At 36.7% G+C, this 16,695-nt stretch overlaps 1 protein-coding gene across 5 annotated transcripts; it reads left to right on the top strand.

Moving 5' to 3' along the window:
* Window positions 1-212: 212 nt before the first annotated feature.
* LOC145933444 (uncharacterized) lies at window positions 213-16,386 on the top strand. Of its 5 annotated transcripts, none has more exons than XM_083033142.1 (12): window positions 213-353; window positions 5,631-5,730; window positions 8,407-8,498; window positions 12,234-12,343; window positions 12,634-12,756; window positions 12,921-13,070; window positions 13,149-13,330; window positions 13,540-13,842; window positions 13,992-14,182; window positions 14,364-14,552; window positions 15,219-15,275; window positions 15,754-16,386. In XM_083033142.1, the coding sequence occupies exons 2-12, from the start codon at window positions 5,637-5,639 to the stop codon at window positions 15,985-15,987; spliced, it is 1,725 nt and encodes a 574-aa protein (XP_082889268.1). In that variant the 5' UTR covers window positions 213-353; window positions 5,631-5,636; the 3' UTR covers window positions 15,988-16,386. The 5 variants fall into 5 exon arrangements, with proteins under 5 accessions (XP_082889268.1, XP_082889267.1, XP_082889266.1 ...); XM_083033141.1 differs by lacking the exon at window positions 213-353 and adding an exon at window positions 754-912; XM_083033140.1 differs by lacking the exon at window positions 213-353 and adding an exon at window positions 2,517-2,785.
* The last annotated feature ends 309 nt before the right edge of the window (window positions 16,387-16,695 follow it).

The raw sequence follows: 16,695 nt of genomic DNA, 5'->3' as shown, positions 1-16,695 counted from the left end.
CGCGGGCGATGCTGCGGCTACCGAATACCAATGTCGCCGCGCGGCTGCTCTCGCGACGCGCACACGCACTATCCTCTCGTTAGTCTCGCACTGTTGTTCGTCCGCGACGCGTTCCCGAGGGAGAGAAAGAGAGCGAGAGAGTCGCGCTTTAATAACGCGAGATAAGAGTCAGCTGAGCGCTCGAACCGAGTCACCTCGGCACAACGAACTGACGCGAGAGGCTCCTCGCCGGACTAGGCAACAACCAATCCTGACACTGGTGCACGAGCGAGCTAGAACATACACCGAATCGAGTCGAGTCGAGTCGAGTCGCTGTCGTACGCGTCCCTCTGGCAGACTTTTGTCGACGCTGGGTAAGTTTTGCTCGTTGGCGCGCTCTTCCCTCTTCTTTGTCTCTCTACCTCTTTTTTTTTTCTTCCCGTCACTGTCCCCGTCGATCGAATAATGCGTGATCGCGCGCGCGCGCACGCGACGATGACAAGGACGACGAAGACGATTGCGACTCTCGAGAGAGAGAGACAGAGCAACGAGGGCGACGAGCGTTTTCTCTTCGCCAGCCAGCGATCCGCGACGCGCTGCTCCGCGAACTATGCAACCTGCGCTACGGCGGGACGAAAGCGGACGCCGACCCCTGGCGCTCTTTCGGAAGCACGCCGTCGATATATCTATCTATGTATATATATATACGAGGAATCGGTATGTGCGCGTCGCACGTTGCGACGCCTGCGCGCGCGTCATTCGACTTCCGCTTCTCTCGCGTCTCGCGTGCGCTTACGATTTGCATTTTCCGATGGCTCTTGCACACAACACTCGTCGTCACAACGCCTGAGATAAGGAGCCTTTATAACCTAACCGTCCTAACCTGTCGTAACCCGACCGTAACGATGCGATGACATTGGAAAAATTTGAAGAGTGAGAGATTTTTCTTTACTATCCATTCTAACCTATATATCTATGCATCATTTTCTCGTCGTTCTTGCTTTGTTTTCTATCTATTTTTTTTTTCTTTAAGTATTTCTCATAGTTTGTGAAGGAATTTTATTCTCAGATACGATCTTATTTATATAAACATCTCCATCTAATTATGTTTATTTGTTGTCTTGCATAATTTTGCACAACGCGAAAAGTTCGTTAGCATCTTCTCGTTGCAATTTGCAACGGAAGTGGTGCATCGAACTAATCGTAAATTGTTATCTGGTCATGGCCACGGTGTCGGCAACCGGAGGCACTTTACCAGGTGATCGTACTCGGATATAAATAAATCAGCTGGCATATCTTTCGTCAGTGAGCGATGAATTTTGCACTGTAATTACGCGAAAACATGTCGCCATTTTATTATCAATGCTTGCTCGTATGAATATTTTGTTTAGAAACTTTGTCTTGCTCGGCAGAAACTTTAACATTATTTTACATTTGTAAAATTATTAAGGAAACGTTTTATTCACGTTTGTGCTAAGCAAAGCGGTCTTAAATTTTGCAAATTTTTATTATGTATTATAATAGACATATAATTTTCTGGAATTTTAATTTTAATTTTGCGAAGATTCTTGTTAAATGTTTCGAGATAAATAATTTCTATAGGAGAGAGGATATTTAATATTTATTTCGATTATAAGTTATTTGTTTTATATATATAATCATGGTACGACTAATTAAATTTTTAAAACTCATTTAAGAAAAATATTTTCTTTCTGTTTGGAAAATTCTTTCTATGTATCTTTCCGAAACGAGGAATCATATTACATATAATGTATTTTTGTACGCAAAATCATAATTTACTTGTTTTAATCGTGGTATGAATAATTAAAATTTTAAAATTCTTTTAAAAAAATATTTTCTTTCTGTTTGGAAAATTCTCTCTATATATCTTTCCAAAACGAGAAATTATATTGTATTATAATGTATTTTTGTACGCGATCGTAATTTACTTGTTTTAATCATGCTATGAATAATTAAAATTTTAAAATTCTTTAAAAAAATAGCTTTCTGTTTGGAAAATTCTCTCTATGTATCTTTCCGAAACGAGGAATCATATTGTACATAATGTATTTTTGTACGCGAATGCACACTCCAAAACGTATCTGCCAACATCTCTAGCCAACATCCATTATGTTTCGGAATAACTATGAAATCATAAGGAATGTATCAAGCGTGGAAAAAAAAAATACACCTACGAGAAGTAGCGTATCACGTACGAGATTTGACGAAATTTCTGCGTCATTTGTTGCAGAGATGATTGAGCAACAACGCACAGACGAGCTCGTCTTTTTTAATCGTCCTGACGCGCGTACTTGCTTTTCCGGGGTCGATCGTCTACGGGGATAATTGCGATAAATCGTGCCATTAACGATGCTGGATCGCGATGTATAAATTAGTAATGGAATGCATTAGATTGATTAGACCAGAGACAAAAACGTCGAGCACAAAGGCGCTGCCTCTCCGCACCGCGCGCGTTATGACCCTCTTACCTCTTTACCGTTTCTTCCTGCCAAGAACGACTACCGCGCCGTGAGAGACTCCACGGGCCGCGGAGGCCGCGTACTCCGGTGAGGATTTCGGCGCGATCAGTTGCATTTGCTAGCCGGTAGCCATCTAGCGCACCCCTAGTCGAGACCTACAGCTCGGCTTAAACACGCGCCTCGAGTTCTCTCCTCTCGTCGTGATCCAGCATCCAGGTTTCTTCGTCATCGTCGTTCGCCAGCAGATCCGCCGCCTCTGCCCTTCTCCCCTTCCCGCCGAGGAACGATAATCAATCCACCTGTTAGCCGTCAATGAAAGCAGGAAGGTAGGCTTTTATCCGCGTGCCTCGTCGATGGCTTTTCTGTTTTCTTTCTCTCTTTTTCAATTTTTGTTTATTATATTTATAAATTATCTTTATTATTTTTTTTTTTCTTTTGGTTTGTAATTGATTCTTAATATTAGTCTGACTCCAATGAATGAGATGATACTTCTGTATTTTTTTCGATGCGCGCTTGATTCCTTATTATTTTATAGTTATTCCGAATGAGAGATGATGGATATTTCTTATAGATTATAAAAAAATTGATATATATGTATGATTAACATTTTTTTTTAAAACAGCATATATTTTTTACAAAATTGACTTATTCTAATAAAAAATTGATCGTTATATAATAAGAAGAATTTGAAAACTTTTATATTCAAGTCATGCAAGTTGTGTCATTGTGATAATTGTTAATAAAATTCGTTTCGTTGATGATAGTGAGATTTTGAGATTGGTTAAACAACCAATTAAATATATTGATTTGTGTTGTTTTGCTTATTATTTATAACTCTTTAAAGTGTGTGTCTGTTAATATCGTATTAATTTAAATTCTTTAATATTGTAAAATCATTTTCTTAATGTGATGATGAAAACGTTAAATAAATATTAGATTTTTTAACAATGCTCCGTTCAATTTTACGAAGATGTCTAAAAAATCTAATCTTATATGATCTAATACTGATCTAATATTTATCAACAATCGTATATGTTTCTTGCGAGTTTATCACTCACATCGTCTACATTACAATGACATCATCCAAATTATATATGCACACAAGCACCAGCATTGATTCAATCTAATGCACATTATTATACATTTACGATACATTTACGATACAAGATGTATGCGATATGCAAAACTATTCTCATTTCTTTTATTATATGAATTTTATCAATTATATACTTTCTGATTATAATTTTCAATATCATGTTTTTATTAACTTAAACACTTAAAACTCTGTTGACTTTTTTTACTATTAAAATATTTGTTTGTTCCAGTTCTTTTAAAAATATTAAAAGATTTAGAGAGAGAGAGAACACCAAGAAAATATTTATATATAACGGGTTGATAATGTTAATGAAATCTGTGTATAATTGTTAGACGTTTATAGGTCGAAAATTATTTGAATTTCTCTGGATTTGTCGGTATTTTTTAAATTACAAGAGTAGAATAAATCGAGCAATTCATTAAAGGAATGATAGAGTTACGTGGCACATCGTATATATATACATATACAGACGTGTCTAAATCGCTGATTCATCGCGAACTTTATTACGCGTGAAACCTGTAACGCTGATCTCGTTATATTATATTGGATGATTTTCTGCGACGAATTTTTAACTATCGCATTTAACTTCATAAATGCACAGTGAGAATACTGAAGAAATGTTTGCCATCAAAGATGATATAGAATATGCTACATATTTTCCAAATTATTTTTTTGTTGAAGAATATTCTGAAACTATTTCATATAAGCAATGTAGATTTTTGGATATTGCTTATATGAAATTATTGTTCATGAACGAAAGAAATATTGTTATTATATAGGAGGGCGGAGATACTCTTTCTAAAATTATGCGAGATAAATAAAGATTATCTTAGAGGAGTTTGACCCGAGATCTCTTTATTTTTGGCTCTTATAACCTTCTTTATATGCTGTGGTCGATTAGGCGTGCGGATGATATAGAAGTCACTTCAAAACACAGGATCGACATTTTGCCTTATCATCTCAGTGTCAAAAATACAGAAAGAATGTTTTTTGAGAGAGTTCTTTACTTCGTGGCAGGTAGTGTATTTGCGTCCTCGAGTTACATATATGTACGATAGAGTCCAACGTTTAAAGTATATTGGAATGTCTAGAATGATCGAGACATCTTTGTTTATTTTCAATTTTTAATATGAATAATATCTCTATTATTTGAAAAAAGCGATTTTCATACACAAAGAGAATTTTCTCTTAGAATTTACCCTGAAAATTATGGTAATGGTAGGACAATATGATATGGAAAGAATTTTATGAAAATTTCTCTGATTAATATTTATCACAATAAAAATAATAATATCTATTAAAATAAAATATAAAATATGTTTGATTTATTTTACTCTGCAGTTTTATAGTTTATTGTAATAGATATTATTATTTTTATTGTGATAAATATTAATCAGAGAAATTCTCATAAAATTCTTCTCATACCATATTGTCCCACGATTACCATAATTTTCAGGGAAAATTCTAAGAGAAAATTCTCTCAGTGTAGGATTGAATCCGTCAATTATTTTATCCAATGCCACTTTAAAAACTTTAAATGTACTATATATTGATGCATTGCTATTAAAAGTAGAAGTTACCTGTGAAAGTATCTCAACTATTATGATTCTATTTTGGCTGACTATACGTTGATTGTAATCACGTTTATTCTTGAAGGGAATTTTTCGATTTATCCTGATTTTGAGGAAATCTTTTTTACCGCATCTTATTATTATTATTAAAATGTTGCTGAATATTCTGAGAAACAAATTTTGGCATGTAAACTTGATATAAGAAAAGTCATATCGAATTTAAAGAAGTCGATGTATAAGTGGGCGGCAGGTAGACACATGGATGTTTTGACGTCATTAGACATAAAAGTTAAGAATAAAAGAGCGAAAGAATTTAGTGAGATATCTGGCGAAAAATATGTTAGATTTATAAATCGTTTGATAAATTTTTTAACAATTCTATTATACGTATAGATATCTATACGACAATATGTTTTACTTTATAAAAAATATTTTTATAAAGAAATATTTTTATAAAGAAATATTTTTACTATGTATTACTTTATAAAAAATTATTTTTTTCAGAATAAGATGGAGGACACGGAAGATATGAGGACGACAGTGGAGCTGTACATTTACGATCTTACCAAAGGGATGGCTACAATAATGTCGCAGATGCTCATAGGTAAGTAATGTAATAAATATGAGGAAACAATACGATAAATAATAGTATCAATAGTAGTCATACAAAAATATTGACTTTTGGAAATATTTTATTAAACACTTTGTGTCTCATAATATTTACACATAAATTAATTAATAATTAACCGAAATTATAAAATATTTTATAAATTTTTCATTGGAAACTATTAGTTCTTGTTGTACTTCCTAATATTTAATTAAGCTGAATTTAGACATAATGAAAGATAATGAACTCTCCGAAAAATGTCAGATCATTGTAATTATTGTAATATTGACCTAAAAAATCGAACTTTGAGTCAAATAATGCACGCTCCACATATGGCTAACAATATTTAGAAGATGAATGCTATGCATCACTGTTTTCATCGGATGCAATTTTAAGCTCTTTTACCTTGAGTTGGCGGAATGTTATTTAAAGCTATAACGTAGTGGAAAACATCTTTCTTTGTTATATGCGCCGCAAAAACGAGGAGGATCAAAAATTTTGTTAGAATAGTAATACACACATACGCATAGAAAAAGAAATTAATATATACACTTTAACATATTAATAAAGTAAGACCTTCGCAGGAATTTTTATTTTGACTGTTTGTTATCTTTAGCTAAGGTCTTTTTAATATAATTCTCATGGATGGAAAGCTAACTTGACGATTTTTACTTTAAGTATGCACTCGTTGAAGAATTATACAATGACCGTGACTTAATTTCGCAAAAAAAAATGGAATCTAACATGATCGATTGGTTCTTGTCTCGTTCAATTTTGCCAGTCATGTATAGTCATAACTCTTGGATATCGCTATCATCGCCTACGTTCACAATTGCGTTGTCCCAACGCGACGCTCTCTCTCACCTCTGCTCTCGACGAGAGAAATCGAATGTCGCATTGAACATGGTGCGCAATTCTTGCCAAATTATACGACGATTTTGGATCAAAGTCGATTTATATATAAACAACTATTCCGAAGAATCGGTGACACTTTGCGCGACGATGAGTCAGAGCGGCGACGTTGACGTCGTATCGTTATCGTATCCTCCTCATCCTCGTGATGAATCTAATTGTTGATGCACTGAAAAATGTGTCAAAAAATCGCAGGTCGTTTCATTATAGAATATATAAAAATAAAATATAAAGAAGAGCATAAAACATATATAATATATATAATTTTAACGCAGAATAAATAATATAATATAATATACATATATAGTCAATTTGCAGATATTAGAAGCGGATATTTAATTAATTCTTAGGAATTGAGAATGGAAAAAAAAATTGACAAAGATATCAATAAAAATTGAAAAAATAGCAACCACAAAATATTCGCTTCTTTATAGCGGAAGTGCGTGTGTATCTCGGAATAATTTGAAGAATTGCGTATGTGCAACGGGAAGTAACCGGAAGGGATGCCAGAATGTGGGGTGCTCCGTAATACATAGGAAATTCCATGCGAATGGCCTGAAGCACATGTGCAAACCAATTTACGCCACGTGTCCATGGTTCGCTCGCGCACTCTCGAGCATCCCGCGTGTCTATTTTCGAGTGCATCGAGTGCATAGTTTGTACGTATGCGTGATCGGTATCCCGAGGTTTGTTCCAACACTGAGAAAAAGCCTCATTCGATCTAAATAAATTGGCAGTCCTCCTGGAACGAACGAATGTCAAGTGAAACTCGCGAATGTCAAAATGTGATTATCTTACAAATAAATTATTCAGGGGGACACATAAAAGCGCGAAATTAAAAGAGTCCCCAAAAAATACTTTCTTATCATTGAATCGAAAAAATTACATTGCATTAAATTATTTTATAATTATTCTATGTTTGCGACACATCATGTGAGATTGGCTTCGCAGCCACGGATTCGTCACAAATGTCGACATCAGCGTTGCGCCTCGCATCGCTCTGGAAGTAATTATAACGGTCAGGTTATTTCTTGCGAGGTCGACACCAGTCGGAGGCCTAAGCATAATAAGAAAGCCACGAAACGACGTGTATACGCGGATGTACTTAGCTATTTCCGCGGTGCAGAACTGGGTCGAAGGAGGCACATATACGAGCAAGCTCGAGCTTCATCCGGGCCCGCGAGCTTCGCGTTTTATGCCTAACATTTAACGGCCGCATCACAAGCGAGGACAAGTCGCGATGATTATTATAATCGTCTCTTTTTGTCGGTCCTTGAACAAGAGCATCGGCGAGCTTGAGTTTAATCATGTCTCGAGGTTGTTTTGTTGGATCACGCCCGTGATGAAAATAGAATGCATTTTCATAATCTCGAGTAATTTCCTGGATTTGAAAATTCGGACCAGATTAATCTCCTAGTTTTCAAGACAATTGTTAATTTTTCTCATCCTTCCTTCATCCCTTCTGTTGCATCGATATAACTTATTTGTTGTATTATTAATCTTATTTGTATTGTCACACTATTGCTACAACTGTTAATTGTTTGTCAATTAATTATTTTATCACTTAGTCTAAGAAAGACTATTTATTAATAAATGAAAAATAAATAATATAAATGTGTGTGATGCGAGCTATACAAATATCTTGTTGAATTTGTATTATTTGCATAATATATTTATTATTAAAATAATTTATGCAAACATTTTCTTTCGATTTTATCAGTCATTAGAATAGGTATTAATCTCTCATTTGTCTATTTACAGGTCGTCAGTTGGACGGAATATGGCACACGGCAATAGTCGCATACGGAAGGGAATACTTCTTCGGTCCTGCTGGCATCCATAGTGTCCGGCCTGTAAGTATCCTCTTCCACTGACAATCGTACGGTCCGATTATCTCGATCTTCCGATCAATCGTTCGCTATCTGCGTTACGATGACGCTGAAGAAATATAAACGCGAATTTTTCGTTCAGTCACGCAGATTGTCCTCATCGCGCCGTATTCGATACTCCACCCGAGTGCTTTCTTTTCTCTTCGTGAGTATTTTTTCACGCGGCAAAAACATGGAGTAGAGAAACAGCAAACTTTACTTCCAGCAGTAAACAGCAATGTTTTATTTACACACATTGTTGCGATGCAGTGTAACATTAACAATCTGATCAGACTCTTAATAATTAGATAAGAACATGAAGAAATATTGCATATGATATTGTACTTAACTTCGAGAAGCAAGACTGCGTTTACGCATAGATGCTTTTCCATACTGGAGATATCTTTCTTTCGCAATCTAAGAATTTACGAAAATTGTCGATTGAATAATTCCGAATCATTCTTCTCGACGTACGGCGACCCGGGTGTCGAGGGGTATAAACTCTCGTCGTCGTCATCGGGTGCGACGACATCGTGAGAGGGAGGAGGACAGAGTGGACGGAGTGCAATATAAATAACCGGGTATCAACGAACGAGAGAATTAATGGTCCCGCTGCTTCCCGTCGTTGCTTGGTGCACAGACCTATCGGGGAACGTCGATGCAACCTCGCGAAGTCGTGACCGATTGGAAGGCCTAGTCGTAGAGCGGTAGAGTCCCTTGGCGGGCCATACGATACGCTAGACACGAGCGGGAACTAAATTTGGTGCGGTTCGATCCAAAAATAATCCCCGCTGCACGTACACAGGCATACACGAGAATTATACAGACACGGGCGTGTACAATTGCTCTTTCTCTCTCTCTCCGTCTCTCTTCCTCACGCGACTCTCACCCGTCTTATACTTTACGCATCCGGATTCGACGTAGGGCGAAGGCTGCCGGTAAGGTAAGTCCGTTTCGTGCTTACATCCCGCATGCGACAAAATCCATTCTCCAATCACCGATGTGGCTAACTGCTCCAGCTGTGTAGCATGCTGTAAAGTTAAACTGCGTTAACTTTCTCACTGAGCTAGATAGTGAAATTAGGACAGTTCTTCCTAAAACAATTCTCCCTGTTTTGCTCGAGCTCGGATAAGCCAGTATTCCAGTCTTCGGAGGTCAGAATGAAACGTGAACGAGCGACGATAATTAGTTCAGAGTAAAATACAGCGGAAGAAAAAGTAGTGTTTTCGAATAACTGATTTCTCTTGATTAGCTCTTCTTGACGAGTGAAAGGGTTGGTCCTGGAAGTAGTCGAGTTTACGAGTTTAGAGATACGATGCGTTTGTATTTTGCTATGACATGAATGTACTCGTGTGAATATTGAAAGTAAATTTCCAAATTATATCTGGGTGGTATATGAAATAATTGTACAGAAAAATAAAATATAATAATTTAACGATCGATGTAAGTTTTGCAAGTGGAGCTTAAAAAAGCTCGGTGTTTCGCGCGCGCGTCTGTCTGGAGTTATAAAGCTACATTAAATATTATTTCTAGCAGTCGCTTAATAATCGCGACACCGACGCGCGTCTAAAAGCAACACGGTGAAATCATTACGGTTGTATTACTTTATTCGCGTCGACTAACGTGCTTTAAATACGTGCGAGTACGCGTGACTAACGCGTGCATAATTGTAACACGCGTTGCTTTACGACATCGTGAACCCGACGTAAACTGTCATGCACACTTCCGCCCACGAAATTCGCTGTGGAGCTGGATGACCTGCTATGTATTTCAAATGTTTTAACGCTAAACTATTTAAACGCTAAGATATTCTTCTTACGATAAAAATGTTTATATTGTCATATCATTTTTTATAATTAATTATATTTAATAATATTTTTTATAATCAATTTAATTCTATAACTGATAATTTATTTTATATTGTCTAACAAAGTAATTGATTAATTGTTCGAGAATTAATTACGAATATGACTACTGGGTAAATGTCGGTCTAATTACTGATCATTTCTACTTGAAACGCGTTGCAATCTCAGCTCGTTTGTTTTTCTCTTTTTCTATTTTTTTATAGCAAGAAATGTGCACGGGACGTGTTGCAATCTGTGTAATCATTATCGCTTTTTTCTGACAAAAATATCCTCCCGTCATCATATTCATAATCTATGCGACACATAACGATTTGCGATCAGCTGTTTGTATAGCATACGCTCGCTCTTTCGGATTTCATCTATTCTCGTCTCCACGATTGGTCCCACATTGGTCCCACATTCGTCATCTCGTTATCAAGACTTTATCCAAAATAGATCTAAAATAGACATAATTGGTACTTTTTTTTATTATAAAAAGCATCGCATACACGTACAGAAATCGCGGATTCTGGAAAACAATTCTTTCAAAGACGCGACATTTCTTTCCAAAATTATCGTTACCGCTTTCATTATTTATTTCATGTTCTTTTTTTGTAAATAACATTTTCGGTCGCGAATGCGAATCGCAAAGTCGAAAGTGCGCGCGCCGCCACATGCGATCATCCTTCATCGTCGGCGTCTCGTTCGCCAGCTCCGCCGCAGCATCTTCGAGCACCCGCGGCTGGCAGTCCGCGTTTCCCGCTCTCGAAAGCGCTCTTGAACGAGAAACAAGTCTCGCCAAAAAAAAATTTTTTTTTCTCTTTGTCCTCATCTCTCGTCTTCGATCGGTGATCCTGCGAGTTCTTTCGATACGTAAGTGTGCGCACCGGTTTCTTTTCGTCGCGAGTGAGTGATGAAGTGTCGAGCGATATCGAGGTGATCTAGGATGCTGAGAAGAGAACAGAGTGCGATTTTATAGAGCGTAAAAGATTTGCAAAAATAGCTCGCGAGGAGTAGACTAAAAGTTAATTGTTACGTCCATAATTACAATGATTCTCAGCAATTGTAATTTGTGAAATAGCGCAGTTAATTCCGGTTTTTATCTTTTCTTAAATTTGAGAGAGGTTTGCCACGATATCTAGCGCTCGACTAACTTAAAAAGAAATATGCTAATTAAGTATGATAATATATTTACCGGAAATACTCATTAATTCCTATTGACGTATCTTGACTCTGGGCAAAGCTTTCCGATTATTATCAAAGAGATCTTATGTATCAGTATTATTAAATTAACTAAACCTTTTTGTTTATTTTTCTATTATTATTATAATATAATCTCGTATTTTTGTTTTTATTGAATTTTTCGCATTTCTTTGCACTAACATGTATTAATTTGCTACGTCTTTCAACATAAGAATTTATGTACCACATTATTGACATGTGTCCCTCCGTTTATACGCGACTCAATCCTCTCAGAAGATCCAACCCTCAGAAACGTGTAATAAACACTTTATTCCCACTGCTTCCCGTTTTCTCTTCACTCTTCATTTCCGCCACACATCCTTCTTTTGCGTTCTAGAAGAGATCGCACCTCAACGCGTGTCGCGGGCGTCTATTTTCGGCGGTTTCTCGTAGGGAAGTGCGGATTTGTCGTTGTTCTAAATTTACGTGTCCACTAATGTCAGGAGGGGGCGGTATATTCTCTACCTTTCTCATTCTCTCTCACCTTTTTTCTTTCTCTCTTCTTTCTATTTCTCTGGCGAACGAAACTCGTTGCCAAATCGGCGCAGCTGCCGCGAAATTGACATTGACGACACGATGCGATTTTCCTGGACGCGATTTTAACGCGAACGAACGTCGGCATTTTGTGTTCCAGGGCGGCACGGAGTTAAGAGAGCCGCAGAGAGTCGAAAAGCTCGGCGAGACCTATCTACCCTATACGGTTTTCCTGGAGTACATAAACGGCCTGGGAACTTCCACGTTCGCGTAAGTATCATCGGTCGATTTTTACACCTATGTCTTTTTAAAGTTTACTATTTTTTAAATAATAAAACTTAAGTCTCTCTTTCTTCTTATATTGTCATTAAAGGTATCTTGTATCTTTTTATTATATAAAGCTTTTTTCTCGAAGAATCTTTCGTGCGTCAGAATTAGACTAATTATATATCTGATAATTATTTGATCTTTTTTTTTTTTTTTTTTTTATATTTATGATATGATTTTGTTATTCGAGGGGATTATTCGATTTTGTATGACCAACGATTTCACGCTTTCAGACCGGGTACATACCACCTCTTCAAGTACAACTGCAATACCTTCACAGAGGAAGTCAGCAGTTTCCTGGTGGGCAAGGGCATTCCCAAGTATATCCTTGATCTACCGGAAGAAATATTGCAAACGTAAGTCTCATTATCTAGTTATTATTATTATTTGATATTTAATTTCATCATACATATTTGATATTTAATATTACATTTGAGAAATATTTATACTTTTTAATTTGTTTTTAACTTGAGAGACTTGTTTTTTGAGTTATCTCGATACGATATTTATCCATTTTCAGACCCATCGGGCAGGCTTTAAGCCCATTGATAGAAACATTAAGTAGTAGTGCGAGTGCTGGATTCACCGGTCAGAGATTTGTCGAGGCGAGGATCCAGAGAGAAGCTTCGCCGGAATATCAACTCTTGAACACAGCCATCGAAGAAGCAAGGTATTGATTTGCATACCAAGGGATTATAATTTAAATTTTATGAAATTAGTTTACAATAATTTCACAATTTGAACTCAGGTTGAATTCGATCGCGTTAGAGGAACGGAGGAACGTCATTAACGAGAAGTTAGCGAAGAAAGATCGAAAAAAGAAAAAGAAGAAGAAGGAAAAGAAGGAAAAGGGCAGCAAGGAGACCACTGGCAGCGATAGCAACAGTACCGGACCAAGCAATTGCTGTGCAGATATGGCGGAACCTGAAAGTACGTAGAGTTTTATCGAGAATGGATTATTTTTAATTCCATCTTATAACAATCATACTCAATTTTCGGTTTTATACTTTGTGCTGTTAATATTTAGTGGAAAAAATAAATAACTCTAGAATTGTTCTAAATTTATATTTAACTTAAACAACTTTAATAATCTTAACTTAAATAATTTTCGTATTAATGTTCGTATTGTGATTTATCAGACGCGGTCGGTGGGATGCAACAACAGACAGCTAATGGAGAAAGCGCGGAGATGCTGCCGTCAGAGCGAGTAATGCAGATGGAGGAGGACGAGAAGCGTGAACAAGAAGAGAAGAAACGTCATCGAGATCCACCGATAGTATTCAAGGACTTGGTGGACGTACGGGCGGAATATGAAAGTTTGGTAAACGCCCTGGAGGGAAAGTTAAATGATGAAGAGCGAACGTGCATGGACGAGCTGCGACAATACGTTTTGGAGAATGAGGGTTCCTGGGCTCTAGGCGATAATTTCTTGAACTTCGTAGGTGAGTCATTAAAGTGATACAAATGAGAAGAAATAAAATCTCAAGTTTCTGAAATTTTTTTATTGAGAATGAATTCTAGAAGAGAAAATTATAGATTTTTATTTCTATTCCTAAAAATAGTACAAATTATATTTGACTTAATTAATCAGGTCGAGTTCTCTATGATAAGTCGTTGGACAGTAATGCGCGAGTAAAACTGTTGAACGTACTGTCGGTCGCCGCACTGAAGGACGATGTGATTCTGTTGTTGCATCAAGATAGGCGAGAACACATCATCATGAATTATGCGTTCGATATCGATCGGCATCCGCAGGAGGAGCAACTTCCACTCGCGCAGTTCGTAAGTAAAAACGGATTTGTTACGTTAACAATAAAAAATATTTGAATAATCCTTTTCGCACTGTGACCAAGTTTGCTAATTTTGTAAAATAAAATCTAATTGTTGCGAAAAAAACTTAATAATTGTGAATATAAGTTGTGTCGAGATGAGTCATAGGCTTAATTTTAACTGTTTCACGCAGTTGGCGAATATGTTTGAAAACCTCAGCAGCTCGGAATGGTTACTCTATATATCCGAGTGGCAACATCAGTGTCAAAGTATTAGCAACATAAGGGTGACTACCAAAGTTGCGGTGCACTCGTTGCTCTCAAACTCGGAAGATCTGCAGATTCGCGGCGCCGCCATCATTCACAATCTTGCCTGCAAGGAGGTAAAAACTGTGGTCTGTATCCTTGATATCCGATTAACATTTTCACTCATCTTTCGCCGATTCTCGCTTTCACTTTTATAACTCGTTCGCCGCAAGTCTCGCACATCGAAGGTATTTTGACGAAAATTTCAATTTTATATTTCTTTAATTTCAAGCTAGAGTTACAAGTCTATACATTGCACATTAAATGTTTGCATTAAAGTTGACACATTTTACTCGTACAAATTTGAAATAAAATTCTTCACATTGAAGAAGGAATATGAAGCTGTTTTAATTGATTTGTTTCCTTCGATGCGCGATTTTATTTGTAATGCCGCTTTCGGAATGCGTGCTTGCCGATAAAGGAAGAACAAGCGACGCTCGTACTATGCCCTATGATAGAAGTGCTGCCTTTATTAATAAAAAAAAATCTATAAATCTTTTGATACGGCCGCCAACATGGACATCTTGCCTGCTGATAATCTTATTTCACGGACAAGCAACGAAAAGAATGGAAATTCTATACTTGTCATTAATAAAAAAAAAAAAAAAAAGAATGGTTCGAAGGATATCACGTGTCTCACTCAATGCTCGTTTGCATGCGCACTAGAACTTGAAGCTCTAATTGAGGCAGCGAATACTGCGTGTGACGGATATCTTTCCAGAAATCGGATACTGTTTTTTCAGAAAATGAACAAAAGCAAAAATCTGCGGCGACTTTTACCGAAAGGCAGCATTTCTAAGGTACTTATCCAAATCCATGTTAGATCGAATCGTGCGCTGCGGTAAGTCGTCAATTATTATCGGTGTCTTGCGCCATGACCGCGCAATCGATTTCTTAACACGCGAGTGTTCGATAATATCTTGAACATTACATATATGCTAATTACTAAAACTGCAGAGAGCTTTAAAAAAAGTAACAGCGAACTCTCATTACTCTATTAAGTATTGCGTTAAATCGCAATTCTAAATTTGACATAATATTATACGATTCCGTGAAAACGGAAAAATAATAAATAATAATTTTATATCACTGATTGTGAGAAAAATAAAGATTTATAAATTAATTTTGAAATTGGCAATTGCAATTCAATGATCATTTGCTTTTGTTAACGTCACATTGTAACAATATTTTTGTGTCTTTTTTACATCTCTATCATTTTGCATAAATATGACATGTGACATTATTTCTGCATATCCTAACGTAATACGTAAACTCTAGGTGTTCGACGACGTTGCTGTGGAACTGACGATGGCGTTGCTGCAATATTTCAACGGCAGTCCCGCGGAGGAACAGTTGTACGCGTGCATGAAATCGCTCGCGCGTTTCACGCAGATCAGCGGTCAGGAGGTGCCACAACTAATACAGATGATTGGACCCGAACCGAACAAATTCAAGGGAACTTCCCAGAGAATCGACGAGCAGATCGATCAAGTTAACAAGAAGCTGCGCTAAATGTTTATCGACTGTTCGCGAAAGTCATTGTATTCCAGGCGCGAGATAAAAATAGGACGCGCTTGCGCTACATCCAGAATGGATTTTTACTTAAAAATTCTAGATGAGACAGCTACATTATTGTATTATTATTATTAATTATTGTTGTCATTTTATTAATAATATTATATGATATGTTACCATTATTATATTATGCGACACAGCGTGGCGCCGCGTTTTTTAAATTTCCTTTTCACTTTTTTATTCGACGATGCACTTTTTCTTCTTATAGAAAATTCAAGCTAGCGGCGCTTTGCTGTTCTGGATATAAAACAGAAATAAAATGCGTCGTACGTGGCGCCGTATGTACAAAAGAGAGATAACTCTTGATATCTTTTTTTTTTTTTTTTTTTTTTTTTTTCCCAAATAACAGCGTTTGAAATTCCACGCAAACAAGCTGTATCAAGTAACATGTGGAAAAGCACGTGCTCCTGTCATCGAATATCATGAGCATTACACGCGTTATATTCCAGCAATTATATCTCTAGTCTTCGCGAAACAATTTTCGTTAAGAAGACACAATAAAATTTTGTGCAATGAAAACGATTTTTCTCGTTTTGATTCCTAAAACACGCGTAGGAAAACTTTTAGGTCACGTGTTGAAACTAGGCTGTTGCGTGTTTTGTCTGATATCACAAGATAATTAAAGAAATAGAATGTAGGAGCATA

This window comes from Prenolepis imparis, unplaced genomic scaffold, assembly GCF_030444845.1.
Source record: "Prenolepis imparis isolate NDT839.2.m4 unplaced genomic scaffold, iyPreImpa1.0 SCAF_3, whole genome shotgun sequence".
Classification (NCBI taxonomy): domain Eukaryota; kingdom Metazoa; phylum Arthropoda; class Insecta; order Hymenoptera; family Formicidae; genus Prenolepis; species Prenolepis imparis.
This window is presented reverse-complemented; position numbering and strand designations above follow the sequence as displayed.